Genomic DNA, 27,663 nt, shown 5'->3' on the forward strand with positions numbered 1-27,663 from the left:
ATGATTACAGACTGGCCCACAGCCAGCTCGGTTCTCCGCGAATCCTCCAGGGGGCAGGGAGCATGCAAATCCCAGACGCGCAGCCCAGGAGCCGGGGCGGGGCAGGCCTCGGGTGGCCAAGTTCGCCTGCGCACGTGAGACAGTCCGACGCTGGAGGGAGTCGCCAGCCAGCAGCTGAGCCCGAGCGCGGACGGCGGCTACGAGCAGCTGCGTGGGCTTGGCGGGACCGGCGCCGCGATGCGACACCTGTGGCTCTGGGCGGCCTGGGGCCTCTGGGGGCTGCTCCTGTGTGCCGCGGAGCCCCGCACAGGTAACCCGTTTGTCCAGGGTTCCAGGGGCAAGAGGGCGACTTCGGCGTAGATACCTCTGTGCCCTCAGGACCGCCTGGTGTCTAACCTGGGCCGAGGCCACAGGTGGGGCTGCAAGGCAATCCTGGCCGCCTGGGGATCTAGAAGGCAGCACTAAGAAAGAGAGAGAGGGTGAGAGAGCGAGCGAGTGCGCTTTTAACTCATCAGTATTGCTGCTTGAATTACTAAACGTTTCCTTCCGAATGACTCAGTAGAAAGAAGACCGAAATTCGGCGGGGGCATGCAACGTGAGTTCTTCCCCCACTCTTCTTGGGGGGCATGCAACGTGAGTTCTTCCCCCACTCTTCTTGGGCCTCTTTCCCCTCTAAATGGAGAGCATCAATATCTCCCGGTCGGCAAGAATGGGTGTTTGGAGTGGGTGTCAGTCACTTCCAGGGGCAGCTGCCCTATGTCTTCAAAGTAATGCCCAGGAGAGAGCTGGGAGAGACTGATAAGGAATTGGAGTTGTCCCTGGAGATAAGGGAGGAGGATGAACCTGAGAGAGCCGAGGAGCAGCACGGTGTGGACATAGGATCCAGCTCTGTCGCTGGAGTTTCCCTACTCTTGGCTGTGGGCTGTTGGGAGTTAGAAATGGGCCTGAAGAAGGAACTGCCTGGGAGGTCCTGGCAAAGACAGACTGGAAGTACAGAGGGAGAGGGTTTGGGGACTGAGATGTGGTCTCCTTTACGTTGCACAGCTTTTGCTGTTGTAGGTGAACTCCACCCTAAACTCTTATCATTCGGGAATGAATTATACAATCATAATTTCCTTAATCTTTTCTCATGTATCTATTTCAAACCAATTAATAACTTATGTGACTTTTGAGTCTCCACTTAAATTTTTCCACCTACTTTGCAAATTGATATAAGGCTCTAATAATTACCAGTTCTGTACAGTTTAAGCAAAAAACAAACCTTGTTAGCCACTGTATATGTGAGTTGTTTTAAAGCATTACTTGGAGTTCTCCAGAGAAACCGGCTCCCTCATGCCTGTGTTTGTACAGACGGCACCCTCTGTCTAGAACTCTCTTCATCTTTTGGACTGTTGGTCCAGTCTAATTAATATTTCCCTCAAAGGTGCACCAGAGGCATCCTTTCTCTCAAGAAGCCAAGATGATCCAAGCTGTGTGGGTAAAATGTTCCTTCTAAGTCACCCATAGCCTCTGTGCTCTTCTGTCATTCAACTGTTGAGACTAAGCTTTTGGAAAGTTGGAGCTATTACTCATTTTTATATTCCCAGGAACATAACACTGTTGAGTTAGTGATCTTTAAATTAAGAACTCACAGCTATTAGGAAGCTAGAAAGACCCAAGCAATTTTCCTTCCAGAAGTACCACTCTGTTACAGAAAACATTTTCTCTTTAAAACACATTCCTCTTTGTACCTAGACTATTCTTTCAACCTACCTAGCACTGCATTTATTCTATGCTTTTATAACGACTAAATTTCTCTATAAAGACATTATTTGCTGCTATATGGGTTGTTAAACATTGTTATGGAGCTGCAGCTAGTAGGGCACCACATGAAATTAAGAATTTAAAAAATGTTTTACAATATGATAGGTAAGAATGATGGCGATCGTGTCTTATTCCCACTCTGTAGTACGTAAGACAGAGCTTTGAGTGAAGAGAATATTAACTAAGTGCATAGACCAGCCCTATCAAATCATTGATTAGTAGTAAGGCAAAAAAATAAAATAAAACCTGAGCATATTTACTTTCAGTTCTATAATCTTCACGATATTTTTCTCACAAAATTATAATACTTACTAAAAAATTGGATGTTTAAAGTACTTAATGATTTTTATCTCTGCTGTGTTTTAATGTCTTTCAGATGGCTCTAAAATAATCCCCAAAATCACAGAAACAATACCTAAATACGGCAGCATCAACGGAGCAACAAGGCTGACTATCAAAGGAGAGGGTATGGTTGTTTTTTTGATGTCAAGGTTGAGGTATTTTAAAAACTATTTCACATTTAAAGCATTATGGTTTAAAGCACACACACACACATACTCACACTCATACACACACACACACACACACACACATCGAAGTTGTTTTCTCCACTTGGCCAGAGTTGTGAAACTCTATCTTCTTTGATAGCTAACCAAATCCTTGAGTGTCTCTATCAACTTGATCATCTGAATTATTGTAATTACAATACTTGCTTAACTCTAAGATCCGAATTTCAGTCACTGAAAGAAACATATTTAACCTAACTCTACAAATATTTGCTACAAATGTATCAAATAAAACATTTTGGGAGTAAGATGTTAGTGAGAAGGTATGATAGAGGAAAATAGAACATTAATGACAGGAAAAAGGCAACAAAAAGCAAAACTTTGGATTCCTTGCCCTGCCACCCAACCCATATCACATGATTCTTCACTTTCTCCTTGCCTGGTTTTCATGCATAAACACAGTACAGTGAGTAAATGTATTTAATGAGCAAATATTCCTAGGATTAAATAGAAATAGGTAGTTCTTCAGCTATAAGGTCTTTGGAATCTAAGTTATAGTAGTATTGAGATAATTAGAAATTTTGTAGTGTGGGGAAGAAACATTTAAAAATAATATTAACAAAATCTATGGTTAAAAAGTCTTCAAAATAAGAGAAATGAGAAGGCTTTGGAGTCAGGGCATTGACAAAATAAAATACTTAATTACTTTAAGTGCTATATATATTGAAATGCTTTTCAATAGTTCTAGGCAATATTTCTACAGAATCCAAATTCTCAGTGTTATATTTAAGATGCCTCTAAAACATAGGGAGCCCTGGTGGTGCAAAGGTTAAGCTCTTGGCTGCTAACGGAAATGTTGGGAGATCAAACCCATCTAGTGGTTCCATGGGAGGAAGACCTGATGACCTGTTTCCGTAAAGATTACAGCCAAGAAAACCCTGTGGGGCAGTTCTGCTCTGTCACATGGGGTCACTATGAGTCAAAATTGACTCAACAGCACCCAACAACAAAACAACAACAACAACATGCCTCTAAATTGTACTCAGTATATTTTGAATTGAAGTCCTCTTTTTTTTAGAGTTAAAACCTGGAAATAATGCATTTGTTGAAAGATTATTTTTAAAATGTCTTTGTCTCTATTAGCTCCCTTATATTATAAATTACTGTTAAGATAGTGTGTTTGAGAGCTATTGAGTTTTTAACAGAGGTTTAAATGTCATGAGAGAAATGCTCAGATAAAACAAAAACAAACAAACAAAAAACCCAGCCATTGCCTATGCCTTAAGACCTGAGACTTTTTCTTCTTGCAGGAACCATGCTTGGGTCTAAGTACATAGACTGAAATCATCCCTACTTAGTAACGGGGGCGGGGGGGGGAATTATGCTACTCTTGAGGCATCTTAGAAGGGCATCCTCGCTAATCTAGCTACAACATTTGCTCTTTTGTGGACTTTTGAGGCAATTAGGCTTAGGAGTAATACTCTTGATTATGAAGTACAAAGTGTCATGGTGAATTTCCAGTTTTCCAATCATTTCCAATTTCTGGATGCTCTTGGCAGAGAATTAAAGTTTAATCCTATTAGAACCACAGATTCCTGCCCCTCCCCCTGATTTGTCTTCCCTCTCCCCCTTTTAACCACACACTATACCAAAAAAAAAAAAAAAAAAAAAAACCCAAACCCACTGCTGTCAAGTTGATTTTGACTCATAACGACCCTACAGGTCAGAGTAGAACTGCCCTATAGGGTTTCCAAGGAGCACCTGATGGATTCGAACTGCTGACCTTTTGGTTAGCAGCCATTAACCACACACTAGGGGGCTAAAATTGTGTTAGCATATGTCTTTCACAAAGGCAGAGTCTAAATATTGTGCTTATATACGTTTTTGTGTGCCCATGATATATAAGGAATGTTTATAAACCGATGAAACTGAATTTGCAAAACACACCAGAGCTGCTTTATCTACATGAATGTGGTCCCTGACTTATGACAGGGTTCTGTTCCAACTAGTCCATTGTAAGTCAGTTTTGACATAAGTTGAATACCTTATTAGTTTTTTTTTTTCATTTTCATTATTTCCTTTTATTATTGTCATCATAAATCCAGTCTTTGATCATCCGTGAGTGAACATCTGAGAATGATAACATCAGCAAATTACAGGCTGCAATATTGTATGTAGTACATATTATTAATGATAAGTTCATCATAACTTGAATACATCATAAATTGGGGACTGTCTGTACTTGAACAAAGTTTATTTAGAGGGACTACATTTGAATAATTCAACAGTGTTGCCTCTGATCAACATACTTTTAGGACTCCTTTTTTTGAATTGCTTGAAAAGTTAATTTATCAATCACACAAGAACAATTCCTAAATGGAATTATAAACTCTAAACGATCACCTAAATGTTGGTTCCATATGTTTTTAAAAGTGCTTTGTTTTGTATGGGTCACTATAAAAAAGTAAAGTATTATAGAAATGTTTACTTAGAAAGTGAGTTCTCTGAAATTGCGCCCACTAGAAAGATTTCCTGTTAACATTTTGGTGTATCCAAATGACTTTTGGCTATTTCCAAAAGATATTTATCCTTAAAGACAAAGATTTGTTACCACATTACTTTGCTTAAAAGACTGTCCTTCAAAAGCCAAAGATATACATCTTTATAATTCTGATACACAAGTGTTTTGAGCAATGACAAGATCATAGAAATAATCACATCTTCTCTAAGATGACTGCTTTGAAGAGGAACTTTACCATTTTGATAAGTTCTGGAGTGTTCTATTACGTTATATTCATACCTTGCATTTCTCAATCTTCTTCCTTGGTGTTTATCATGTTTCTCTTTATTTAAAAAAAAAATCATTTAAAGGGGAGAATTAACACTTTACTTTTGGCTCTTTATTCTAGCTCTCACCCTGTTAAAATGCCTGGCGTATGAGGGTATTCAGTAAATCTTTGTTCACCTGAAGTGTTGACTTATGCCATTATTTTAATGTCATTAATGTCAGCATTATTTATTGGGAAGCTCAAAGTCTTTGGTCCAGCTTGACTTACTTTGAATTTCATTTCTGTCACTTTCTATTATGTGACTGTGGCAAGTTGCTTCTCTGAGCCGCAGCTTCCTCATCGGTAAAATGGGAATATTAATTCATACCTCTTGGGGATATTGTAAATACTGAAAAAGGTGATGTATCTAATATATAGCATATGGTCCATGGAAACCCTAGAGGCGTAGTGGTTAAGTGCTACGGCTGCTAACCAAAAGGCTGGCAGTTCGAATCCACCATGCACTCCCTGGAAACTGGATGGGGCAGTTCTACTCTGTCCTATGCTATGAGTCGGAATCAGCTCGACAGTAACAGGTTTGGTTTGCCTTTTTTTTTTTTTTTTTAAGATGGTCCGTAAATTAGTTATTTTGTTTGTATAAGTATATTTTTGCTTTTATGTTGTAGGTTTGGTTTCATTCTTTATGAGTTTTCTTGCCTCACACTGCTCTTTTCCTTCCCATAGTTGTGAACATCAGAACCTTTAGGTATGTTTACAAGTCTCAACCTTGCTTTTGAACTAGAGAAGCCAAAACAGTCTGCATTGTAAACATGGCAACTACAGCCTCTACCAACACTGACATTTTCCATAATAACAGCACAGGCATTATGCTTGGATTGCATCTATCGGAAGACCCAGGTGTGCGTGCCTGGCAATTCCTGTCTCCAGTTTTTCTGCAAAAGAAAAAAAAAAAATTACATAAACATGTTAGGAATTTCCATCTGAAGCCTCAATCCTTTCTGTTTCCAGTGTACACCCAACCCTTCCTCTAATCGTTGTGCTTTGGAGTATGGCCAGATGTGTCTTCTTTATACCAAATTATTTGTTTAGAATTATACTTTTAACTTAAAAATTCTTCTTACAGGTGATTCCTTTGTATCTCTTTTTATCTACTTAGAATTAGTTTAAAAATTAGAATTATTTCTATACTTGCTGAGTTTATTTTTTAAGCAAAATGTATATTGAAGATATCTATAAATCTTATTGATTTGTTTCATATTTTTTTCCATAGACTTTACTCTTAGGACATTCTCTAATATATATTTTAGAAATTATATGTATAATATATATTAAGATATATATCATATAGTTATAGATAAATAGATGCATTATCTATAGTGTCTTTAATATTATTACAACTCCTAAACTAAAAGCTAAAAACTAAAAGCAGTATCATCTTTTGTTTGCATTGTTGTTTAATATTGTTTTAGTTGTCTTAGGAATGCTAAAAAGCAGATTCACATTACTGTATCGTCGATGAGATATGTACCTGATAAGAAAATAAGTACAGATATCACATCCTGAGGCACCACCGCAAGTAAAACTTTCCATCCTTTAGTTAGTTGCCAGCAGCCCGTCTGTTTGTTCTGAACTCAATGTGAACACCAGAGATAAGCAGCAGTTGGCAAAAGCAAAGAGGGAGTTTACAAGTACCTTGCTTTCCTGTGTTTTCATGTGTCTTCTCAAAATTCTGCTGTAGCAGTAACTCCCTTTCTAGATTCAACACTGCAAATTTAATGCCAATATTTTTCACATATTGATGCGTATAAATCAATGCTGAATCCTGGTTAAGGTTTAAGCTTAGAGGAAGAAAGTGGTATTTATTCACACCCCTACCTTTTGTTGAATTTTTACTTACTTCTCCCAGGTATAAAGGATAAAGTAGAAACTAAGAATATAGGGTCTGGGATAAGTTACACTGGGTAGCAGGGTAGAAGCTTTGGCATCTGCAACGTGGGTTTGAATCCTGGGTCCCCACCTACTGGCTCTGTGGTATTTTAAAAGGCACTTAGGTATTCCGAATCTCATTTTCCTCATCTTTAAAAGAGGGATATTAATACCCAAATCTCAGAAATTTTATGACTAATAATAAGAGCAGATATGTATTGAGCTCTTAATATGTGAGCCAGGCACCATGATAAGCACTATACATAAATTCTTCAAAGCAATCCAATTCAGTATATTATTATAGTAATTTTTTTGATGAGAAGACTGAGGCTGAAAGAGCTTCTATCTTGCCCAAGGTTATGTAGAGAGAAACTACCAGAGGATTCTTACTTAGGGTGTCAGGATCCAAAGCCTGAGCCCTTTCCTTTAAACAGCACTGCCACCCAACATGCAACTTTACCACAACCGATGTTTGAGCATCAGCGTCTGATGAGCACCTGGCACATGTAAAGCCTTAATTACAATTCGGTACTCGTCAGTGTTCATGTTTTCTAATGGACCTTTGTAGGACGCACCGAAAATATTCCAGGAGTTAAAAAGCCGTTGGACCACAGCTACCTGGCATCCTCGATTCAGCCATGTCAACTGTTAAAAATTATTTAATGCCAGCACATATTTTAGTGGCAAAGGTTTTGTTGAAATAGACTTAAAAACTGGTATTTTAAGGTTAATACCTAACATTAGTGATATAAATGCATAGGGTTTAAATAATCTGTGTCTTGGGGTTTGTAATTATTTACCTGTTTACTGATATTAATTTTCTTATTGTGTTGTGGGACAATATGGTCAATAGGTAAATAAGTTCTGAAATTTAAATAAATAGCATATTACTTTACATTAATGACATAGGCACACATCTTTTACTGTAAAGAAAAATTTTCCAAAATTTCAAAAATATTATTAGTCATCGATTTGGCCTATAGTAGTGTTTTAATGTTAAGGACTTGTGATGTTTTAGATAAAAATAATATAAAAACTAACATATTTTTAGGACTCAGAACTTAAGATTTTTAGACTTTGAAGTAATCTAGGCAAAAACTATGTTTGTTTACTAATTTAACTTTATTCTAAAAAATGCCGAGTTATAAACAACATCAATCATAGATATGTAAAATTCATTCTACATACCTGAGCAGTATTAAATAGTTCTTCAGATTTTTATTACAACATTTAATTATAGAGTTCAATTAATAGAATATTATCCACATAATCTTACTTACAGGCTTTTCTTCTTAGGTTCATTTCAAACCTAAATATCGTTTCAACAATATAAAATACTTAATATAAATATACTTGAAGTATATAAAATACTTAATCTGTATTTAATTACTTCCAAATCTAATCTTGAATTTTCACATATTTAGAAAACTATCAAAATAGTTATCTTTTGTTTCACATCATCCATTCTCTCTTTCCGTTGATTTATATCTGTCTGCGTGCAAACATACTATTAATTCTTCCACCTGAAAAGAAAAATTTTCTACCTCCCTCCCCATTGCTCCACACTGCTCCCCAGCTGCCACCCCATTTTCCTGCTTCCCTTTATGGTAAAATGCCTCAAAAATAGTTGCCAGCATTTGTTCTCTCCTCTTTTTGTCCCCCAGTCCTTTCTTGAACTCGTGGCAAATAGTCCTTTATCACAGCACTCACTGAAACACTACCTTTACTCCTGCTCCAGTTTATTCTCAGAACAGCAGCTAATGAGTCTTGGGAAGCGTAAGTCATGTAACGCCACTACTGTGTTTCAAAGCCTCCAATGGTTGTGCACTCATAACAAAATCTAAACTGCTCCCTTTCTGGTCTTATTTCCTACCACTTTTCCTCATTCATACTTCTCCAACTAGCTATTATTTGAATTCACAAATATGTTCCCACCACAGAGCCTTGGCATATCCTATTCCCTTTATCTGAAGTGTGCTCCCAATAGGTACTCACATATCTCACTCCCTCTGAAAAGCTTCCATGCCTCTTGTGTTGATAGCCCCCTTCACATCTTTGCAACATCTCTAACTTCAGTCATAAATGCTGCAAAAGGTTTATGGGCTCTTAACTCACTTTCCACTGTTGGCATCCCTGGTAGAAAGAGCTGTAAGCTGTTAGAAGTTGTGAAGCTTCTAAAGAGGGTTATAATTACAGGGATACATATGAAATAGATTAACCACTTACTCTAGTACTGTTGTTGTTGTGTGCCATCGAGTCAATTCCGGCTCATCAGAGACTCTATAGGATAGAGGAGAACTTCCCGTCAGGTTTTCTAGGCTATAATCTTTACGGGAGCAGGTCTCTGGGTCTTTTCTCCTCGGAGTGACTAGTGGTTCCCATTGTGTCTCCAGGGCTTCTTACTTCAGTACTATTCTTTATTATTCATTGAATGATTCAATAGTGAATGACAACGGCTGTATTTTAAGTTCAAGAAATGACTGGGGGACAGTAAGTGGGGAGAACCAATATCGGCAATTATTTTTGAGGCGTTTTACTGTAAAGGGAAGCAGAGAAATGGGGTGGCAGCTGGAGAGGAGTGTGGAGCAAGGGGGAGGGAGGTGGTTTTGCTTTTGCTTTTCTTTTTCAGGTGGAAGAATTATTAGTATGTTTGCATGCAGATAGGTATAAATCAACGTAAAGAGAGAATGGATGACATGAAACAACAGATAATTATTTTAATAGTACTCTAAGTATATATGAAAATTCCAGACTAGCTTTGGAAGTAATTAAATACAGATTAAGTATTTTTATGTATTTTAAGTATATTTATCTGGAAACCCTGGTGGCGTAGTGGTTAAGTGCTATGGCTTCTAACCAAAGGGTAGGCAGTTCGAATCCACCAGGCGCTCCTTGGAAACTCTATAGGGCAGTTCTACACTGTCCTGTAGGGTTGCTATGAGTCAGAATCGACTCGACAGCACTGGGTTTGGTTTTTTTGGTTAAGTATATTTATACTAAGTATTTTGTATTGTCAAAATACTATTTGGGTTTGAAATGAACCTAAGAAGTAAAGCCTATAAGTAAGATTACTTGGATAATATTCTATTAATTGAACTTTATAATTAAATGTTGTAATAAAAATGTGAAAAAGTACTTAATACAGCTCTGGTATGCAGGATGAATTTTACATATCTATGACGTTGTTTGGAAAACCTGGTGGTGTAGTGGTTAAGCGCTACGGCTGCTAACCAAAGGGTTGGCAGTTTGAATCCACCAGGTGCTCCTTGGAAACTCTGTGGGACAGTTCTACTCTGTCCTATAAGGTCGCTATCAGTCGGAATCGACTCGTTGGCACTGGGAACTTAGAATAAAGTTAAGTTAGTAAACAAACAACTGCTGTATTTCTGACAGTAGAATTTCACTAATAATAATTGAGTGTTCTTACTTTTCCAGGTTTTGCTCAAGCAAACCAGTTTAACTATGGAGTTGAAAATGCTGAGCTGGGAAACAGTGTACAATTAGTTTCTTCTTTCCAGTCAATTTCTTGTGATGTAGAAAAAGATGCAAGTCATTCAACTCATATTACATGTTATACTAGGTATGTTTTATAATATCTTTTATAACATCACTTTCATTGTATCAGCATGACATTATGCGTATTAACATTATGATAGTTTTATCACCCTGGCTATTGTAAGTAATGTTTTCCTGATTATCGATTATTTTTTATTTCATAATGTTTAGAATATTTTATACCTTTTATTTAGTTATAATGTTCTTTCCTCATATTTGTATGATAGAAATATATCTATATCCTTCCCTAAGTTATTAGAACTATTATTTTCTCATCACTGAGCTCTTTTAGAAGATAAATGGCTACTATTAAATTGTGATGATATGCCTCAAAATATCAAAATTATGACTTCCTGTCTAGTTTGATTAATTTTGTTCAAAATCTTGACATGGCCACTAAGATTAAAGGTGGTCATTTTGTATTGTGACATTTCAAGTTCTTTACTATCAGCCCAAATTGATGTATGTTATTAGCGACTTAGGAGAGGAAAAAATGTAAATCATTTTAAATTGCACTTTTAATATTGACCTTAGAAACAGGTAACACATATTCTAGAGGGTTTCATCTACATTAGGCTTGTTTTTCAGCAACAGAAGCTTGCCTGTGGGAAACTTGATAAACTAATATTTTTAAATATACAAAGTGTAAAACAACTGAATGTACCTAGGTGGTATGTTACTATTTTAAGTGCTCATTATTGAATTTGTTGTTAAGTATCCTTTTTACCAAGTGGCTATGCACATAGTCACAATAAGCAATTGTCTGAGGTTCGTGATGTTAGAATTTGCAGTACAGAGTTCAAGGTTGAGATCTTTATCTTTCTGTAATATAGAATGGAATCTAACTGTACATCGGTTAAAATTTTAGACACTTTTTCCAAAAAATGGACAGGTAGTCCAGGTCAGCATTTTTCATTAATACTGTTGTTGCAGTATGCCGTCAAGCTGATTCCAACTCAGTGACCCTATAGAACAGAGAACTGCCCCATGGGGTTTCCAAGGCTGTCATCTTTATGGGAGCAGATTGCCAGGTCTTTTCTCCTGTGGAGTGGCTGGTGGGTTAGGATCGCTAACATTTCGGTTAGTAGCCGGAAGCTGAACCATTGTGCCACCAGGGCTTTTTTTCTCACATTCTTCATTTACCTTCCAGAGCAATGCCAGAAGATTCCTACACTGTTAGAGTCAGCGTGGATGGGATTCCTATTACAGAAAACAATACCTGCAAAGGTCACATCAACAGCTGGGCGTGTAGCTTCAGTGTATGTGGACATCTCTTCTTTAATTACTGTGTAATTGATCTTGTGTTTTCTTTCTTGCAGAATTGGCTTTTTTATTGTTTTAGTTTTGTAGATTTTTCTCTATCCCACTTAAACAATATATCAGCATATAGCTGAAAATAATTATACCCAATGTTAATTATCTTTCTTGGTAATTGAATCTCCTTTATCATTTTTGATTTGGTTCCCTTTCTCTTTTATTAATTTTCTTAATGAATTAAACTTTTGTATTTCCAAATAATTGTCTTATCCATTTTTTTTTTCTCTTTTCCTATTACTGCTCTTAGTTTGAGTCTCTCTTTTTCTATTTTTGTCAGACTCGCCACTGCATTTTAGGTGGAAACATGCCTATTTTTTCTTTCTATATAATTTCAAATGTAGTAAGATAAAATGTGACCTCATGTAGCATAGGAGTCATTCAAAAGTTAGTTGCCCTAAATATAGGTATTTACAATAATCCATTTTCTTCTAAGCATAATCCTATATATTTAAAAAAAAAAATCATATGTGTATTTTAACTTAAATTGTCAAATACTGAGGTCTACAATGTTCCAATGTAAGATGCAGTGATGAGGAAAACAATAATGACCTCTCTCCACAAGAAGCTTCTAGCATTATAACCTCCTGATGGCTTTCTCTATCCTTCATTGCATCACTCAGACTTACCCTGCGAAAACACAAATATGATTACATAGTTGCCCTGCTCAGTATTCCTTCCTCACTCGTCTGTAGGTTTCCTTTATTATACAATGGTCTAGAATCAATTTTGTTTCCATCATTCGCTTCTAACGTTCTCTCTGACCAAGGACCCATACATCTCACTCAGTTCTGCTCAGTGAATTATTTCTCATTGCTCCTAACTCTAAAACTTCCCCAAGCAGAGCTAAGCAATTTCCTCCACTGGGTTTCTCAGTTGTGTTGTGCCTTAGTGCAGAGGGTCAGGGTTCAAATTCTAGTAAATAATAATTTACCATGACTTAGCTTCAGTTTTCACATTATCTGTAAAATAGAGATATTATATTAAAATAGAGATTATGTAGAATATTATTATGAGGATTAAATTATATAATTTGGTTAGGTCAATATCTGTAGCATTATTAAGCCTATAAGAGTATTATTCACAGCTGAACCATGTATTGTGGTATGATTACATTTTGTTTCTCATACAGTATTTTGTTTTCCCTGAAGTTAATAGTTGCCTCTTTTATGTGTTTGTATTAATTTTCTGTAAATTATCTATAACTATCTATATTATCTTTTTAATATATTCAAATAATTAGGTAATCTATCAAATCACATTTGCCTAAAAGACACTACTCCTGGGTCCTCCTGCCCTCTTGCTCAAATCTGGACAGGTGATTCTCTAGATCTGCTGTACAGCACCCAGTCTTCATGGGATTTCCCCTTTACCCGCATTCTGAGAACTTCCTACTTCTTTCTGCTATGTCACCACCTGCTTCATGAATCCTCTGTCTTCCTCTTTGCTGGTTTACTGTCTCATATTGGTGAAATAAAGTGTACTTAGAAAATAATTTTTTAAAAAATCTTCCATTACTAACACTTCTCTTCTACCCTCATACTTGATTGATAGTTTAGTTTGGTATAGAATTCTAGTTTGGAAATCATTTTTAATTAAAATTTTGAAACCCTGTCTTCATTATCCCCTGGACCAATGCTTCTTAAAGTATCTATAACGAAGACCAGTTTTTTGTTTTGTTTTATAATTTAAATTCTGTTGAGGATCAGTATCTTATAAATATAAAAATGTCACAGCAATGTCAAATTGCTGTAAAAGTTCCTAAAGGCTTATGCTTACTGTTTTTCCTTTTATTTTATCAAGGACCAATAACAAACATTTTGCACATATATTTTATCAAGTAATTTAAGACTTTATACAAAATTACATATCAATAACTTCTAATTCTCATACAATTTTCTAATGTTACGTATAAGACTTTTTATCATTACCCTTGACAGTTATTATCCAGATGTTTAATCATAAATGTCAGAACCTCCCCCCTCTTTTTTCTAGATAAAGTGATCTTCTCCCCTGTATTCAATGATTTTTGTGCTCTTTAAAGATGTGTTAAATTGACAGTCTGTTTTTGATCTAGCTACTCAAAATATAATAGTAGCCTACATGCAATATTGTTTAATATACACTTTTCAATTATTCTTGCATTACAGTTATTATTTAGATGAAAACACTGCGGCTTAGAGAGATTGATTTGTATACGTCTTGGTGGCTTTTATCTCCGTTCTGCTATTTTGCCGGCAATGGCAGGTTTAGTCCTTTTTATGTCATATCACTTTGACTTGATTTCTGTCATCATATCTACTCTGGCTCGCCTTCATTTTCTGCCCACTTTTTTTATACTTTTAAGGACCCTTGTGATTACATTGGGCCCACCTAGATAATCCCAGATTATCTCGCTAGTTTAAGGTCAGCTGATTGGCAGCCTTAATTCCATCTCCAAAATTAATTCCCTTTTCGTATGTAACCTTACTGATTCACGGGCTCTAGGAATTATCCCCACATCTGTGGGGGTGGCATGAGTATTATTCTGCCTACCACAGGTCCTAGAACACACTGGTGGCCTCCATGGAATTTCGATGTCTTCCAGCTCACATTTGGCGTCACAATTCATAAGAATTATACTTGAGCTGCTTTAGAAAATTATCATTAAAGCTTACTTTACTGGGCTTTTTTCATGGTTTATGCTAGTTTTTGAAACATTTTTATTTTTTCCTTCGTGAGTTTCACCAGGAGTAGCCTTTCTGTAATGTTATCCCACCAAATTCCTGAGAATCTTAACTAGAGAGTATTATTACTCTGGTTTGTCTTATACTAATAGCAAGAGGGTGATTGAATTTTGAAAGTGCCATACTAAAAACATTTTTAAATATCTTAGTAATTGAAATAAAAGTGGATTTTTAGGGGGTAAGAAAAGGATCTTGAATAGTCAGAATAATATTTTAAGCTTATTACCTGTAAAAGGGACTATTTTGACAATCATATCTTGGATACTGTTGAAATATAAATTATGTAAAAAGTAGAGACATTTTATAAAACTAAGAACGAAATATGTAACATAGATTGCTCGTTGATGTTATTTTACAGGCAAGAAGCTTCAGAACACCAACAATCAGGAGCATCACACCATTATCTGGATCTCCAGGTCTGTTATGTGATAGCTGAATTAATATATTTAAAATTACTTTTTAGTATATAAATTATAATACCTGAAAATTTATAAATATAATTTTTTCTGGTTATAAAAATAATCAATACAGAAATTAAAAATAGAGGAAATTATTAATAATCCTACCTCACACATAGATTAATGATTAGATCAAAACTTTGATCTCTTGTCTTCTAGTCCTATCTGTGAATATATGTGCTACATGAAAATATACGTTGTGTTACAGAATCAGAATATATATACACATACTCACTCATACCCCATAGTGTTGCTGTCTACTTTTTTCGCTTAAAATTATATGGTGAACATTCAATAATCTTCAAAAATTTGATTTTCCAAGATTACCAACATTTTTTCAAATTATTTTCAGCGGCTGAATATAAATCTGCTGCAATGTATTTTAAGTTTTCCACTGTGGGACATTTGGCTGGCTTCCCAATGTTCATTATGATAACTATAATCATGCTAGGTTATAAACTCAACAGCACCATTAGAGAATACTAATTTTGGTAAACTTAAGAACTCGGGGTATTAATTTTTTCATTTATTTATGTGAAAAATATGGTAAGTCATTTAAAAAATTCCGTTTCTTTGAGTTATGCTATTGAATTTATTTTATATGTATTAACAATTTGTATTTCTTCCTTTGTAAATTACCTACTTGTCTCCTTTGCCTAATTTAAGACTAGTCATCTTTTTCCATATTGTTATAATTCTTTATAAATTAATGAAATTAATAATTCCTGTTTCATATGTGGCAAATATTTTTTCAAATTTATTGTTTGTTTTTAAAAAGTAATTCATGATTTTTCTGTCATTCAGGAACTTTTAATTTTTATTATCAAATCTATATATCTTAACCTACATTATATCTTCCTTCATTTTTATGCTATAGAATGTCCTGCCATCCCGAGATTATATAAATATTATGTATTCACCTGTGTTTTCTAGCATTTTTATGATTTTAATTTTTTATTGTGCTTTAAATGAAAGTTTACAGCTCATTAGTTTCTCATGCAAAAATTTATATATACATTGTTATGTGACCCTAGTTGCTATCCCTATGTCAGCACACTCCTCCTTTCCACCCCAGACTTCCTGTGTCCATTCATGCACCTCCTATCTCTTTCTGCCTTCTCATCTCACCTCTGGACAGGACCTGCCAATTTATTCTCATGTATATACTTGAACTAAGAAGTACACTCTTCAGGAGTATCGTTTTATGTCTTATAGTCCAGTCTGGAAACCCTGGTGGCATAGTGGTTAAGTGCTGCGGCTGCTAACCAAGAGGTCAGCAGTTCAAATTTGCCAGGCGCTCCTTGGAAACTCTATAGGCAGTTCCACTCTGTCCTATGGGGTCGCTATGAGTCGAAATCGACTTGACGGCAGTGAGTAGTCCAGTCTAATTTTTGAAGAGTTGGCTTTGGGAATGGTTTTAGTTCTGGGTTAACAGAGTCCAGGGGCCATGTCTTCTGGGGTTGCTTCAGTCTCAGTCAAACCATTAAGTCTGATCGTTTTACTAGAATTTGAGTTCTGTACCCCACTTTTTTCCTGCACCATCAGGGACTGTCTTTTGTGTTCCTTGTCAGGGTGGTCTTTGGTCATAGTTAGGTACCGTCTAGTTCTTCTGATCTCAGGCTGATGGAGTCTCTGGTTTATGTGGTCCTTTTTGTTTCTTGGGCTAATATTTTCCTTGTGTCTTTGGTATTCTTCATTCTCCTTGGCTCCAGGTGGGTTGGGACCAATTGATGCATCTTAGATGGCTGCTCTCTAGTTTTTAACATCCCAGATGCCACTCACCAAAGTGGAATGCAGAACATTTTCTTATAAACTTTGTTATGCCAGTTGACCTAGATGTCCCCTGAAACCATGGTCCCCAGACCCCCACCGCTGCTACTCTGTCCCTCAAAGTGTTTGGTTGTATTCAGGAAAAAAAAACTTAGCTTTTGGTTTAGTCCCGTTGTGCTGACTTCCCCTGTATTGTGTGTTGTCCTTCCCTTCCCTTAAGATAATTCTTGTCTACTATCTAGTTAGTGAATACCCTTCTCCCTACCCACCCTAAAAAAACCACCGTAGTGACCATGAATTATTTATTTATGTAATAATCACTTAATCTGGACTTAATTTTTTTATAGCTTTATTTTTTATCTTTCTTTTTTTTATTTTACTTTAGATGCAGGTTTACAGAACAAATAGGTTCTAATCAAACAGTCAGTACACAATTGTTCTATGACATTGGTTAACGACCCCATGACATGTCAACACTCTGCCCTCTCAACCCTGGGTTCCCCATTACCAGCTTTCTTGTTCCCACCTGCCTTCCAGTCCCTGCCCCAGGGCTGGTGCGACCCTTCAGTCTTGCTTTGTTCCGTGGGGCTGTTCAATCTTTGGCTGAAGGGTGAACCTCAGGGGTGCCCTCATTACTGAGCTGAAAGAGTGGCCAGGGGCCATACTGTTACGGTTTCTCTAGCCTGTGTCAGGCCAGCAAGTCTGGTCTTTCTTTTTGAGTTAGAATTTTGTTCTACATTTTTCTTCAGCACTCTCTGGGACCCTCTATTGTGGTCCCTGTCAGAGCAGTCAGTGGTGGTAGCCAGGTACCATCTTGTTGTTCTGGATTTAGTCTGATGGAGGCCATGGTAGATGTGGTCCGTTAGTCCTTTGGACTAATCTTTCCCTTGTATCTTTAGTTTTCTTCATTATTCCTTGCTCGAAGGAGCACCCTAGATGGCTGCTCATGGGCTTTTAAGACCCCAGATGCTATTTACCAAAGTAGAATGTAGAACACATTCTTTATAAACTATGTTATGCCAATTGAGTTAGATATTCCCTGAGATCATGGTCCCCACAGCCCTCAACCCAGCAATTTGGTCCCTCAGGGAGTTTGGATGTGTCTATAGAGCTACCATGACCTTACCTTGTACAGGTTGTGCCCACTTCCCCTGTACTATGTACCGTCTTACCCTTCACCAAAGTTTCCACTTGTCTGTTAAGTGTTTTCCATCCCCACCCCTCCAATCCCTCGTAACCATCAAAGATTGTTTCTTTTTATGTAAACCTTTCCATGAGTATTTACATTAGTAGTCTCATACGATATTTGTCCTTTTGTGATTGACTTATTTCACTCTGCGTAATGTCCCTCCAGATTCCCCCATGTTATGAGATGCTTCACGGATTTGTCGTTGTCCTTTATTGTTGGGTAATACTCCATTGTGTGTATGTACCACAGTTCGTTTATCCATTCATCTGTTGATGGGCATCTAGGTTGTTTCCATCTTTTTGCTATTGTGAACAATGCTGCAATGAACGTGGGCATGCATATGTCTGTCCATGTGACTACTCTTATTTCTCTAGGATATATTCCTAGAAGTGGGATTGCTGGATCATATGGTATTTCTATTTCTAACTTTCTAAGGAAGTGCCTGTAGGGTCACTATGAGTCAGAATTTACTCGATGGCAATGGGTTTGGTGTTTTTTTTTTTTGGTTTAAGGAAGTGCCGTATCATTTTCCGAAATGGTTGTATCATTTTGCATTCCCACCAGCAGTACATAAGAGTTTTGATCTCTCTGCAGCCTCTTCAACATCTATTATTTCCTGTTTTATTGATTCCTGCCAGTAATGCCGGGTGAGATGGAATCTCATTGTGGTTTTTATTTGCATTTCTCTAACGGCTAGAGATCATGAGCATTTCCTCATGTGTCTGTTTGCTGCTTGAATGTCTTCTTTGGTGAAGTGTCTGTTCATTTCCTTTGCCCATTTTTTAATTGGATTATTTGTCTTTTTTGTTGTAGAGTTGTTAGATTTTCTTATAGATTTTAGAGATTAGACCTTTGTATGATTTATAACAGCCAAATTTTTTTTCCCAGTCTGTAGGTTCTCTTCTTAATCTTCTGGTGAAGTCTTTTGATGAGTGTGTTTAATTTTTAGAAGATCCCAGTTATCTGGCTTATCCTCTGGAGCTTGTGTGTTGTTGGTTATCATCAATTATTTTTTAATATTTAATTTTTGTTTCATCTAGAATTTATTTTGTTTTTGATATAAAGTATCAATTGTATTTATTTTTTTAAATAAATCACTCATTGACCCAAGCAATAGTTATTGAATATCATTCATCTGATCTTTCATGAAACATCTTTTTAATGTATAAATGCTTATAGATATGTGTGCATGTTTTATTATATTTGCTAGAACTTTCAGAACAATCTAAACAGTAGTGGTGAACAGTGTCTGGATGCTGGTTTTATTGACACTTCTAGCATTTGCGTGTTAAATTCGTGGTTAGATATTCTTACACAGAACCTTTTTTTCCTGTTTTTAGGTACATTAATAACAATCCAAGGGAGAATCTTCACTGATGTCTATGGAAGTAATACTGCACTAAGCTCAAATGGGAAAAATGTTAGGATTTTGAGGTAATATTTTGATGCCAGAGTATATTCTTGTAACTCAAAAATAGGACATAATATTCCATAAATAATGGATCTAGTGATGTTACAAAACAGCTGCAATGTGGTGGGAGTTTTTTTAGCCATATTATAGGTACAAAACTAGATAGTTGGATGATTCATTGACATGGAAGCAATTGTCAATATGCCTTTCTTTTCTGGTCTGATATAATTCTTTCTCTTTCTGTGATGGATTTTATTAATAGAAGGCACATGGAAGAAGAAAGTTCAATAGCAATTGAGTTAGAGTCATAGAACTTTATCAGTGGAGAACACCTTCAATATTATTTAATCTAACTGCCTCATTTTGCATATGAAAAAAAAAGAAAGAAAGAAAGAAAACTGAGGCCTGGTGGTCATGTAGTCAAGTTAAGGTCAAGAGGAGAACCCAAACCTCCTTACATGCAATTTGGCACATTTTCACTATACCACAATGTATGGAAAAAAATGCTAAAATTAAAAATGGCCAATAATCTATTGACAGACCAGGATTTGAGTATTGATCCCTCCATTTACCAGCTGTAGACCAGATGGTAACATTGGCTAGGTACCGAACCTCAGAAAATACTTATCCACATTTTGGGCTGAAAGTAGCATTGTTATTGGAGTTATCTTCCTAAAACAAAGGTGGAGTTATCTCAGTCCTGCCTTAAAAGACTGAAAGTCCTGTTCATTTCCTTCAGAAGGAAGTACAGACTCAGTATTATGACTTTTGAGATGCTTCATGCTTATTTTATAAATAAAATGAATAAATGGATAATCAGTTCAAACAGAGATGAGACAATTTCTTAAAATACTGAAGTATTTAAATATATATATTTATTTATATACAATTACATATTATGTATATTTATATGTATACACATATGCGTATATAATTTTGTAAAATGAGACATTCGAAAGATGTTAAATGAAATAAAGTTGATTTATCTGGCATTCTATGAGGCAGAACTCTCAAATCTCAGTTGCATGCAGCTATAATATTCTGGAAAATTTCATATTGATTCCGTATATGTAATAAAAGAACTATTAAATAGAGAAAAAAATATTTAATATAGGCAATTTGGCAGTAGTAAAGATTTGGTCAGCTTCAGTAGTTTTAGTGTTATGAGTGGCTTATATTCTAATTCTTAAATGTGGTTTTCTAAATCATCCTTCCCCTTGTGCCAGGAAATAGAATATTTAGTTTTCAAAAAGAAATTCCTTTATTTTCTTTTCACCATAGCTGGAATTTCTTTGTGTATAATAGAAGAGAATGGACACCTCAGAGGATAGGAATTATTTAATGAAATCACAGAATCATAAAGTCAGAAGGAGACACAGAGGCCAGGGAACACAGTCCTTCTACTCTGAAAACTCTGAGTTATTAATATGTAAATACATTAGCAATTTTTTTCACATACTGGAAAATGTGAAAAACTGCTAGAGCTGCATTTATCCCATTTCTACCACCTTAATGATGACACTAAGATTCCCAAGTCGTTGCTTTGGGCCTGAATCTCATTATCAAGGAGGGAACAGAGCAATGGGCCTTGTACTGGATGGGAGTGCTCAACCTGCTTCTGCTTCTGCTTCTCAGTCTTGTGAATTCGGGAATCTCCAATTCAAACCAGTTACAAATTATAGAGGGCATACAAATGAGTAGCAGATATAGTGTTTCAAAAGAGTTTTTGGGCTAATCCCATCCCATTGCCCTCGAGTCAATTCTGACTCATAGTGACTTTATAGAACAGAGTAGAACCGTCCCATAGGGTTTCCAAGGCTGTAAAACCATCTCCCACCTGCCCTTCAGATAAATGAGTCCTCTATTATCTGCTTCCATGTTCTACTTTTTCTTTTCCTGTAATGCTTATCACTTTTTAACACACCAAATATATTATGATTATCATGTTTATTGTCCATCTCCCCTAGTTGGAACATTGGTGCCACAAGGGCAAGGATCCTTGTTCTGTTCACTGATGTGTCGCAGTACCTAGAGCAGGTACTGCCACATGGTAGATGTTTGGTAGATATTTTTTGAATGAATAAGTGATGGATAATAAGTGATGGAGAGAAAAAATATAAGGTGGGTAATGAGGTGGCTAATAATTGCTTCGAAACAACTTATTAAATATAACTTGATCTTTTCTAATAAAAATATTTATACAGAGTTTATGTTGGAGGAATGCCCTGTGAACTTCTCATACCACAGTCTGATAATTTGTAAGTAATTAAAATAATTTTCTGTAGAAAAATAAATGGAGGATGTAAGCATCCTTATTTAATAGTAATTTCTAACAATACTGCATATCTAAATACATTAAAAAAAATTATAAATTATGTTATACCATATAGTAAATTAGCAATCATTTATATAGTTAGGTGTTACCTGATATCCCTCTTTTTCCAATGTAGTGTGATATGCACTATTATTTAGGTTATTATGAGAAAAGATGTTTTAAGAAACATCTTTATCAAATAATTAGTTCACTTGGTAAATATCTTAAATACTTTAAAAGGGGCATCAATGGGGATAGCCAAATTAATTTTAGAATATTTAATTGTTAAATGAACTTCTATTCAAACATTTTCAACCAAGGCTAGGAAATATTTCCCTTTTACAGAATTTTTTTTTTTTTGTAACGATAGTTTCTGTCCTGAAACGTTATTTTGAAATTAAAGAAATGTTTTTAAGGGAAAGATAATATTTTAAAATTTAGTATCAATGCAAATTTTGATATTGACGTGTATATTTCATTAGGTATGGTCTAAAACTAGACCATCCAAATGGAGATTTGGGTTCTATGATTTGTAAAACAACTGGGACTTACGTTGGTAAGTATTGAACGTTATTCTTTATAATTCTTATAGATGCCTGACTCAATTTCCTGTTTTATATTCCACTTGCCCTGTCCCACCCCCTTTTTTTTTTTTAAGGATTTCCTCTTTTCCTTGGCTTCTTTTCAGTTTCATGAGAGCATGTATGAATAAGTTTTTCCTAATGTTTATATTTAGGGGGAGCCCTAGTGGCACAGTGGTTAAGAGCTCGGCTGCTAACCAAAATGTTGGCAGTTTGAATTCCTTAGCTGCTCCTCGGAAACCCTATGGGGCAGTTCCACTTTGTTCTGAAGGGTTGCTATGAGTCAGAATCCACAGCAGTGGATTTGGGCTTTTTGATATATTTAAGGTAAGCTTATTGAAAACATTTTGTTCTTTCTTTTTCCACCCTCCAGCGAGTTCCATGACTAATTTAACTGTTTTACTTGTAGCCTTAACTTTACTTCCTTCATTCCCCTTGCTCTTCATATTCCAGGCACACAGATATTTTAGTTCTTGAACCTACTTCACTTCTGCCTCAGGGCCTTTGCCAGCTTCCCATCCTGAAATTCTCAGATAAAATGCCATGTCCCAAAGCTCCCTCTACTTTTTCCTTGATGGCTTTATCACAGTATTTAGTGATATGTTTATATCATTGCTGCTGACTGACTGTATCCTTCAGTAGACAGTAGGCTCTGTAAGGGTTTGTCTGTGTGCTCAGCTTGCATCTCAGCACTTCGCAGCATGTCTGGTCCAATTAAATAACTGCTAATGAATGAATGACATTTGAGGGCATTATGGTTATAATATCTGTTCTTTTAGTATTTCTCATTCTTTGTTATACTTGGTCAGGTTTTTCTAGTTATAGCCTTGAGACAGGTTATTGTATTTTAAAATTGTATCATATTATGTGCATTTTAAAGCTGTAGGTACTTCTTTAAGGTAGCCCAGCTTTCATCTCTTTTAGAATTAATAGGTGGCTGCACGTTGTGTGTGTGTTTGTATGATTATAGTTTTTATTTGATTTTCTTTTCTCTGCTTTTAAATCAGCTTTATAATATATAGTTATTGTTCTCCTGTGACTGCAAATTGAATTGTGTGTATTTTAATGAATTCCAGGTCATCACAATGTCAGCTTCATCTTAGATAGCGATTATGGAAGGTAGGTCATTTTGTAAAAGGTACCTCTCACAATTGATTGAACCGAGTGAATAAAATAAAAATGTATATTTACTTTGTGCTATAGACCCAGAGATTAAAAACTTAATCACTTTCATTTCCCACATTAACTCTTAATGTGTCTGTGACTCCTTTCATTCATAATTTGTGCTGCCCATATGACTTTTCAACTGTTGGAAAATCTAACGTTAACTAAAAAAAAAAAAAAACTTTGATCGTAATATTGGAAAGCATTCTTTTATGTAGTGTAACTCTTCTGATAAAAAAAAAAATTTTTTTTTAATTTACACTAATTGAAATAAAGAGTAGATAAAACCTCATGGTTACTTGATAATGGTTTTTAAATCAAGGTATATTTGAAAATATGTTGTGAAAGTTGGTAGTTATGACTGCCAATTGTCCATCTTAACACTAATGTTAATAAGTTAAATTTATTAAAAAGTTGTCCTATATCCTTCTTTTAGTAAGAAAGACCATTGAACATTTATAAACTTGAAAATTTCAATATGTGTTGCAAGTCTTATATTGCAGATAATAAAAAGGATAGATAACATTTAGTGGTAGGTAGAATACTTAGCACTTTACATACATTCCGTGGTTTAATTCTCCCAAATATCCTGTAAATTGAGTACTATCATCCATCCCATGTTGTATGTGGGGAAATTGAGACTTAAGAACATTAAATAACTTGCCCAAGATTATTCAGCTAGTAGCAGTCATTGCTGGTATGTGAACCTATGTAGTCTAGCTCTAGGGCCTGAGCATTTCATTCCAGTGCTTTCCCATGAATGATGGAGGATTTCAGCCACTAGTGCCATGCCTCATCAGTGTATAATATCCTGACCCAGGTTTCTCTAGCGGAGTGGGATCACCCCTCTCCTGGCAGCATTTGCAGATGAGTAGGGGCATTGCTGGCTGTCACAGGCACTGGGTATGCTAATGGCCTTTAATAAGTAGGGTTATAGATGTGCCAAACCTATATGAATTATCCTCTCCCAAATGACATCACACCTCCCATTGAAAAATGCTGAATCAGTTGACAGAAATCTAAAGAAACTGCATTACTTTGGGTCCAATACTGATATAGCTGTAATAAATCAGCAACAGGATAGTCCTATTGATTGCCTTTTTGTGTGCTGTCTGAATAGATACTCAGTGATTAGAAGTTTGAAAAGAATAGGCAGTACTACAATCAAAGTAGATGTTATTCCCGACCAGTGTTCACAGACTATAAGAGAAGGATGACAATTTAGTCCCTGTTTGCATGGAAGTTAGAGAGGTGAAATCTGCCATCATTGTATTTAAAGACCATTTAGTTCTAGACCCCTATAAGCAAAGGCATTCAACTGTGTGGATCATAACGAATTATGGATAACATTGTGAACAATGGAAATCCCAGAACACTTAATTGCATTCATGAGTAACCTGTACTTAGACCAAGAGGCAGTTCAACAAAACAAGGGGACACTGTGTGGTTTAAAGTCAGGAAAGGTGTGCATCATGGTTATATCCCTTCACCATACTTATTCAATCTGTATGCTGAGCAAATAATCTGAGAAACTGGACTATATGAAGAAGAATATGGCATCAGGATTGAAGGAAGACTCATTAACAACCTGCGATATGCAGATGATGCAACCTTGCTTGATGAAAGTGAAGGGGACTTGAAGCACTTACTGATGAAGATTAGAGACCATGGCCTTCAGTATGGATTATACCTCAGCTTAAAGAAAACAGAAATCCTCACAACTGGACCAGTGAGCAACATTATAATAAATGGAGAATTTATTGAAATTGTAAATGATTTCATTTTATTTGGATCCACAATCAATGCCCATGGAAGCAGCAGTCAAGAAATCAAACGACATATTACATTGGGCAAATCTGCTGCAAAAGACTCTTTAAAGTATTAAAAAGCAAAGATGTCACTTTGAGGACTAAGATGTGCCTGACCCAAGTCATGGTGTTTTCAGTCACCTCATATGCATGCAAAAGCTGGACAATGAATAAGGAAGACTGAAGAAAAATTGAAGCCTTTGAATTATGGAGAGGGCAAAGAATATTAAATATATCATGGACTGCCAGTAGGATAAGCAAATCTGTCTTCAAAGAAGTACAGCCAGAATGCTCACGGAAGCAAGGATGGTGAGACTTTGTCTCACATACTTTGGACATGTTATCGGGGAAACGAGTAATTGGAGAAGGACATTATACTTGGTAGAGTAGAAGGTCAGCGAAAAAAAGGACGGCCCTCAAGGAGATGGATTGACACAGTGGCTGCAACAGTGCACACAAGCATAACAGGATTGTGGGTTTGGTGCAGGACCAGGGAGTGTTTTGTTCTGTTGTATGTAGGGTCGCTGTGAGCCGGAGGTGACTGGTAAGCAATAGGTTTATAAACAAGTGATGTTTGTGTTGGACACTTTATTATAGATCAGTATACACTGGACCAAACCCATGAAGAAGATTATAACCCAAGGACAAATTGGAGTGGATGATATGTAGGTGATGCTAGGATTCATTTTTGTGGTTTACATGGGGGAAATGACTTAGAGTTTTAGGACTTAGTTATTCTCTACAAAGACATGGCCTACTTACGTATAACGTGGTAAGCTAGGACAATAGGATTTTATTGAAAATATTATAAAACTGTGTTAGAAGGAACAATTACTGAGTTCTAAATGATTTATAGAACTATCTATAGCTCTTTTATGCTTTTAATGCCACTCTCCTGAAGTGCGGAAAATGAATTCTTAGCTCTGGGTCTGTATGAAGGGTATTAATAGCCAAATCCATCATCTATTTCTCAAAGAAATAATTATCCCAAAATAGAAGCTTTGACTGATCAAGCATGAATATATTTGATAAATATAATATATATCAATGTGCTGTATTAACATGCCCAGGACCTTTCACTTTAAAAGTACCAGCAAGTTTGCACATAGTAGTGGACAAAAAATACCTCATAAAATTGTTGAGTCAGTGACCTTGACTTATACGTTCCTTTTTTTTCTTTTAAATCGCTGACTCGCCTTTTGTATTAATCTCTCAGAATTTTGTTTCCATTTGAAACGTTTTTAGGAATTCAAGATATTTGTTAGAAATGTGATGTTCACTACTGAAAAATCTAGTTTTAAGACTATATGGCACTGTTAAAATGAGAAATCACTTTATAAATTATAAAATTTATATTTTACAAGTCTCAGGAGCATTTCTGAATATCAGATGAACCAATTAAAGACCGTGGTGGCACCCATTTTGTATTTCTTGTGGCAGCCAACCTTCTCTATTACCCCAAGTTCAAACAACAGCTGTTCCTAACTGATAAGGTTCAGATGAGGCTGCCTTAATTGAGAAGTGAATAGTCATTATCAATGAATTAGAGAAAATCACCTCAGTGTCATCCAAAATAAATTACATTCAAATTTCGTTTCATCTCAGGAGGCGATATTTCCACTAACTTAAAAAGCAGAGTTAATTTTTCAGATGCAGGGTCTAACTAGAGACATTGTGGAAGATAGAGTGGTTTCACATCTTTGAGAAACAACAGAAAGGCTTAACATACAATTGTTAGATCTAGCACGCACTTCTTAAATAACTGATTTGGCATTAAATATTTCTTTTTAGGGACTCTTTAGCTTTACAAACGCACATTTTAATGCCTGGGTTAGATTTACCAAGGCCTTAAAAATATATATATATATATTTTTTTAACTGCTTGAGTAAACCACAAGATTTTTATTATCCGTTTAGATTCTAGTTCAGAGTATTATAACCATGATAAATGGGTCTTGAGCCTTAACATTTGAATTTCTTTAACATTTCTAATAATGAATTTCATGACGTTAATTAAAGGGACAGCATTTCCTAGGGTCAGATTCTTTCCCTTTGTAAACCTCCAAGTAATGGAAGTGCAAGTGTCTATCTTAAAAAAAAATATGAACAGGCTCTGTGTTTATTAAAGATGATTTACATTTTGGTGGATTGTTGTTAACTTACTCTCACACAATTGTACTCTCACACAAATTAGCGGGCGGGGAGGCGTACTATGGGGTATGTAGGTTAGGAGGCAGCATTTTGTGTTCCAACTGCCTGTGTTCAAATTCTGTATCTGCCACTCACACACTTTGTGATCTTGAGCCAGATGTGTAATTTCTCTGAGCTTCACCTCGTGGGGTATTTGTA

The 27,663-nt window shown here is 36.0% G+C and overlaps 1 protein-coding gene across 1 annotated transcript in view; it reads left to right on the forward strand.

The window, feature by feature from the left end:
- The first annotated feature begins 213 nt into the window (after positions 1-213).
- PKHD1L1 (PKHD1 like 1) overlaps positions 214-27,663 on the forward strand; it is a 180,768-nt gene continuing 153,318 nt past the window's right edge. The window contains exons 1-9 of the mRNA XM_064268002.1: positions 214-310; positions 2,180-2,269; positions 10,460-10,604; positions 11,730-11,838; positions 14,978-15,035; positions 19,377-19,470; positions 21,652-21,705; positions 22,244-22,317; positions 23,419-23,461. Coding sequence (XP_064124072.1) covers positions 238-310; positions 2,180-2,269; positions 10,460-10,604; positions 11,730-11,838; positions 14,978-15,035; positions 19,377-19,470; positions 21,652-21,705; positions 22,244-22,317; positions 23,419-23,461 — 740 coding nt within the window. The 5' untranslated portion in view covers positions 214-237. The remainder of the gene's footprint in view (positions 311-2,179; positions 2,270-10,459; positions 10,605-11,729; positions 11,839-14,977; positions 15,036-19,376; positions 19,471-21,651; positions 21,706-22,243; positions 22,318-23,418; positions 23,462-27,663) is intronic.

The sequence above is a fragment of the Loxodonta africana genome, chromosome 14, assembly GCF_030014295.1.
Source record: "Loxodonta africana isolate mLoxAfr1 chromosome 14, mLoxAfr1.hap2, whole genome shotgun sequence".
Lineage (NCBI taxonomy): Eukaryota > Metazoa > Chordata > Mammalia > Proboscidea > Elephantidae > Loxodonta > Loxodonta africana.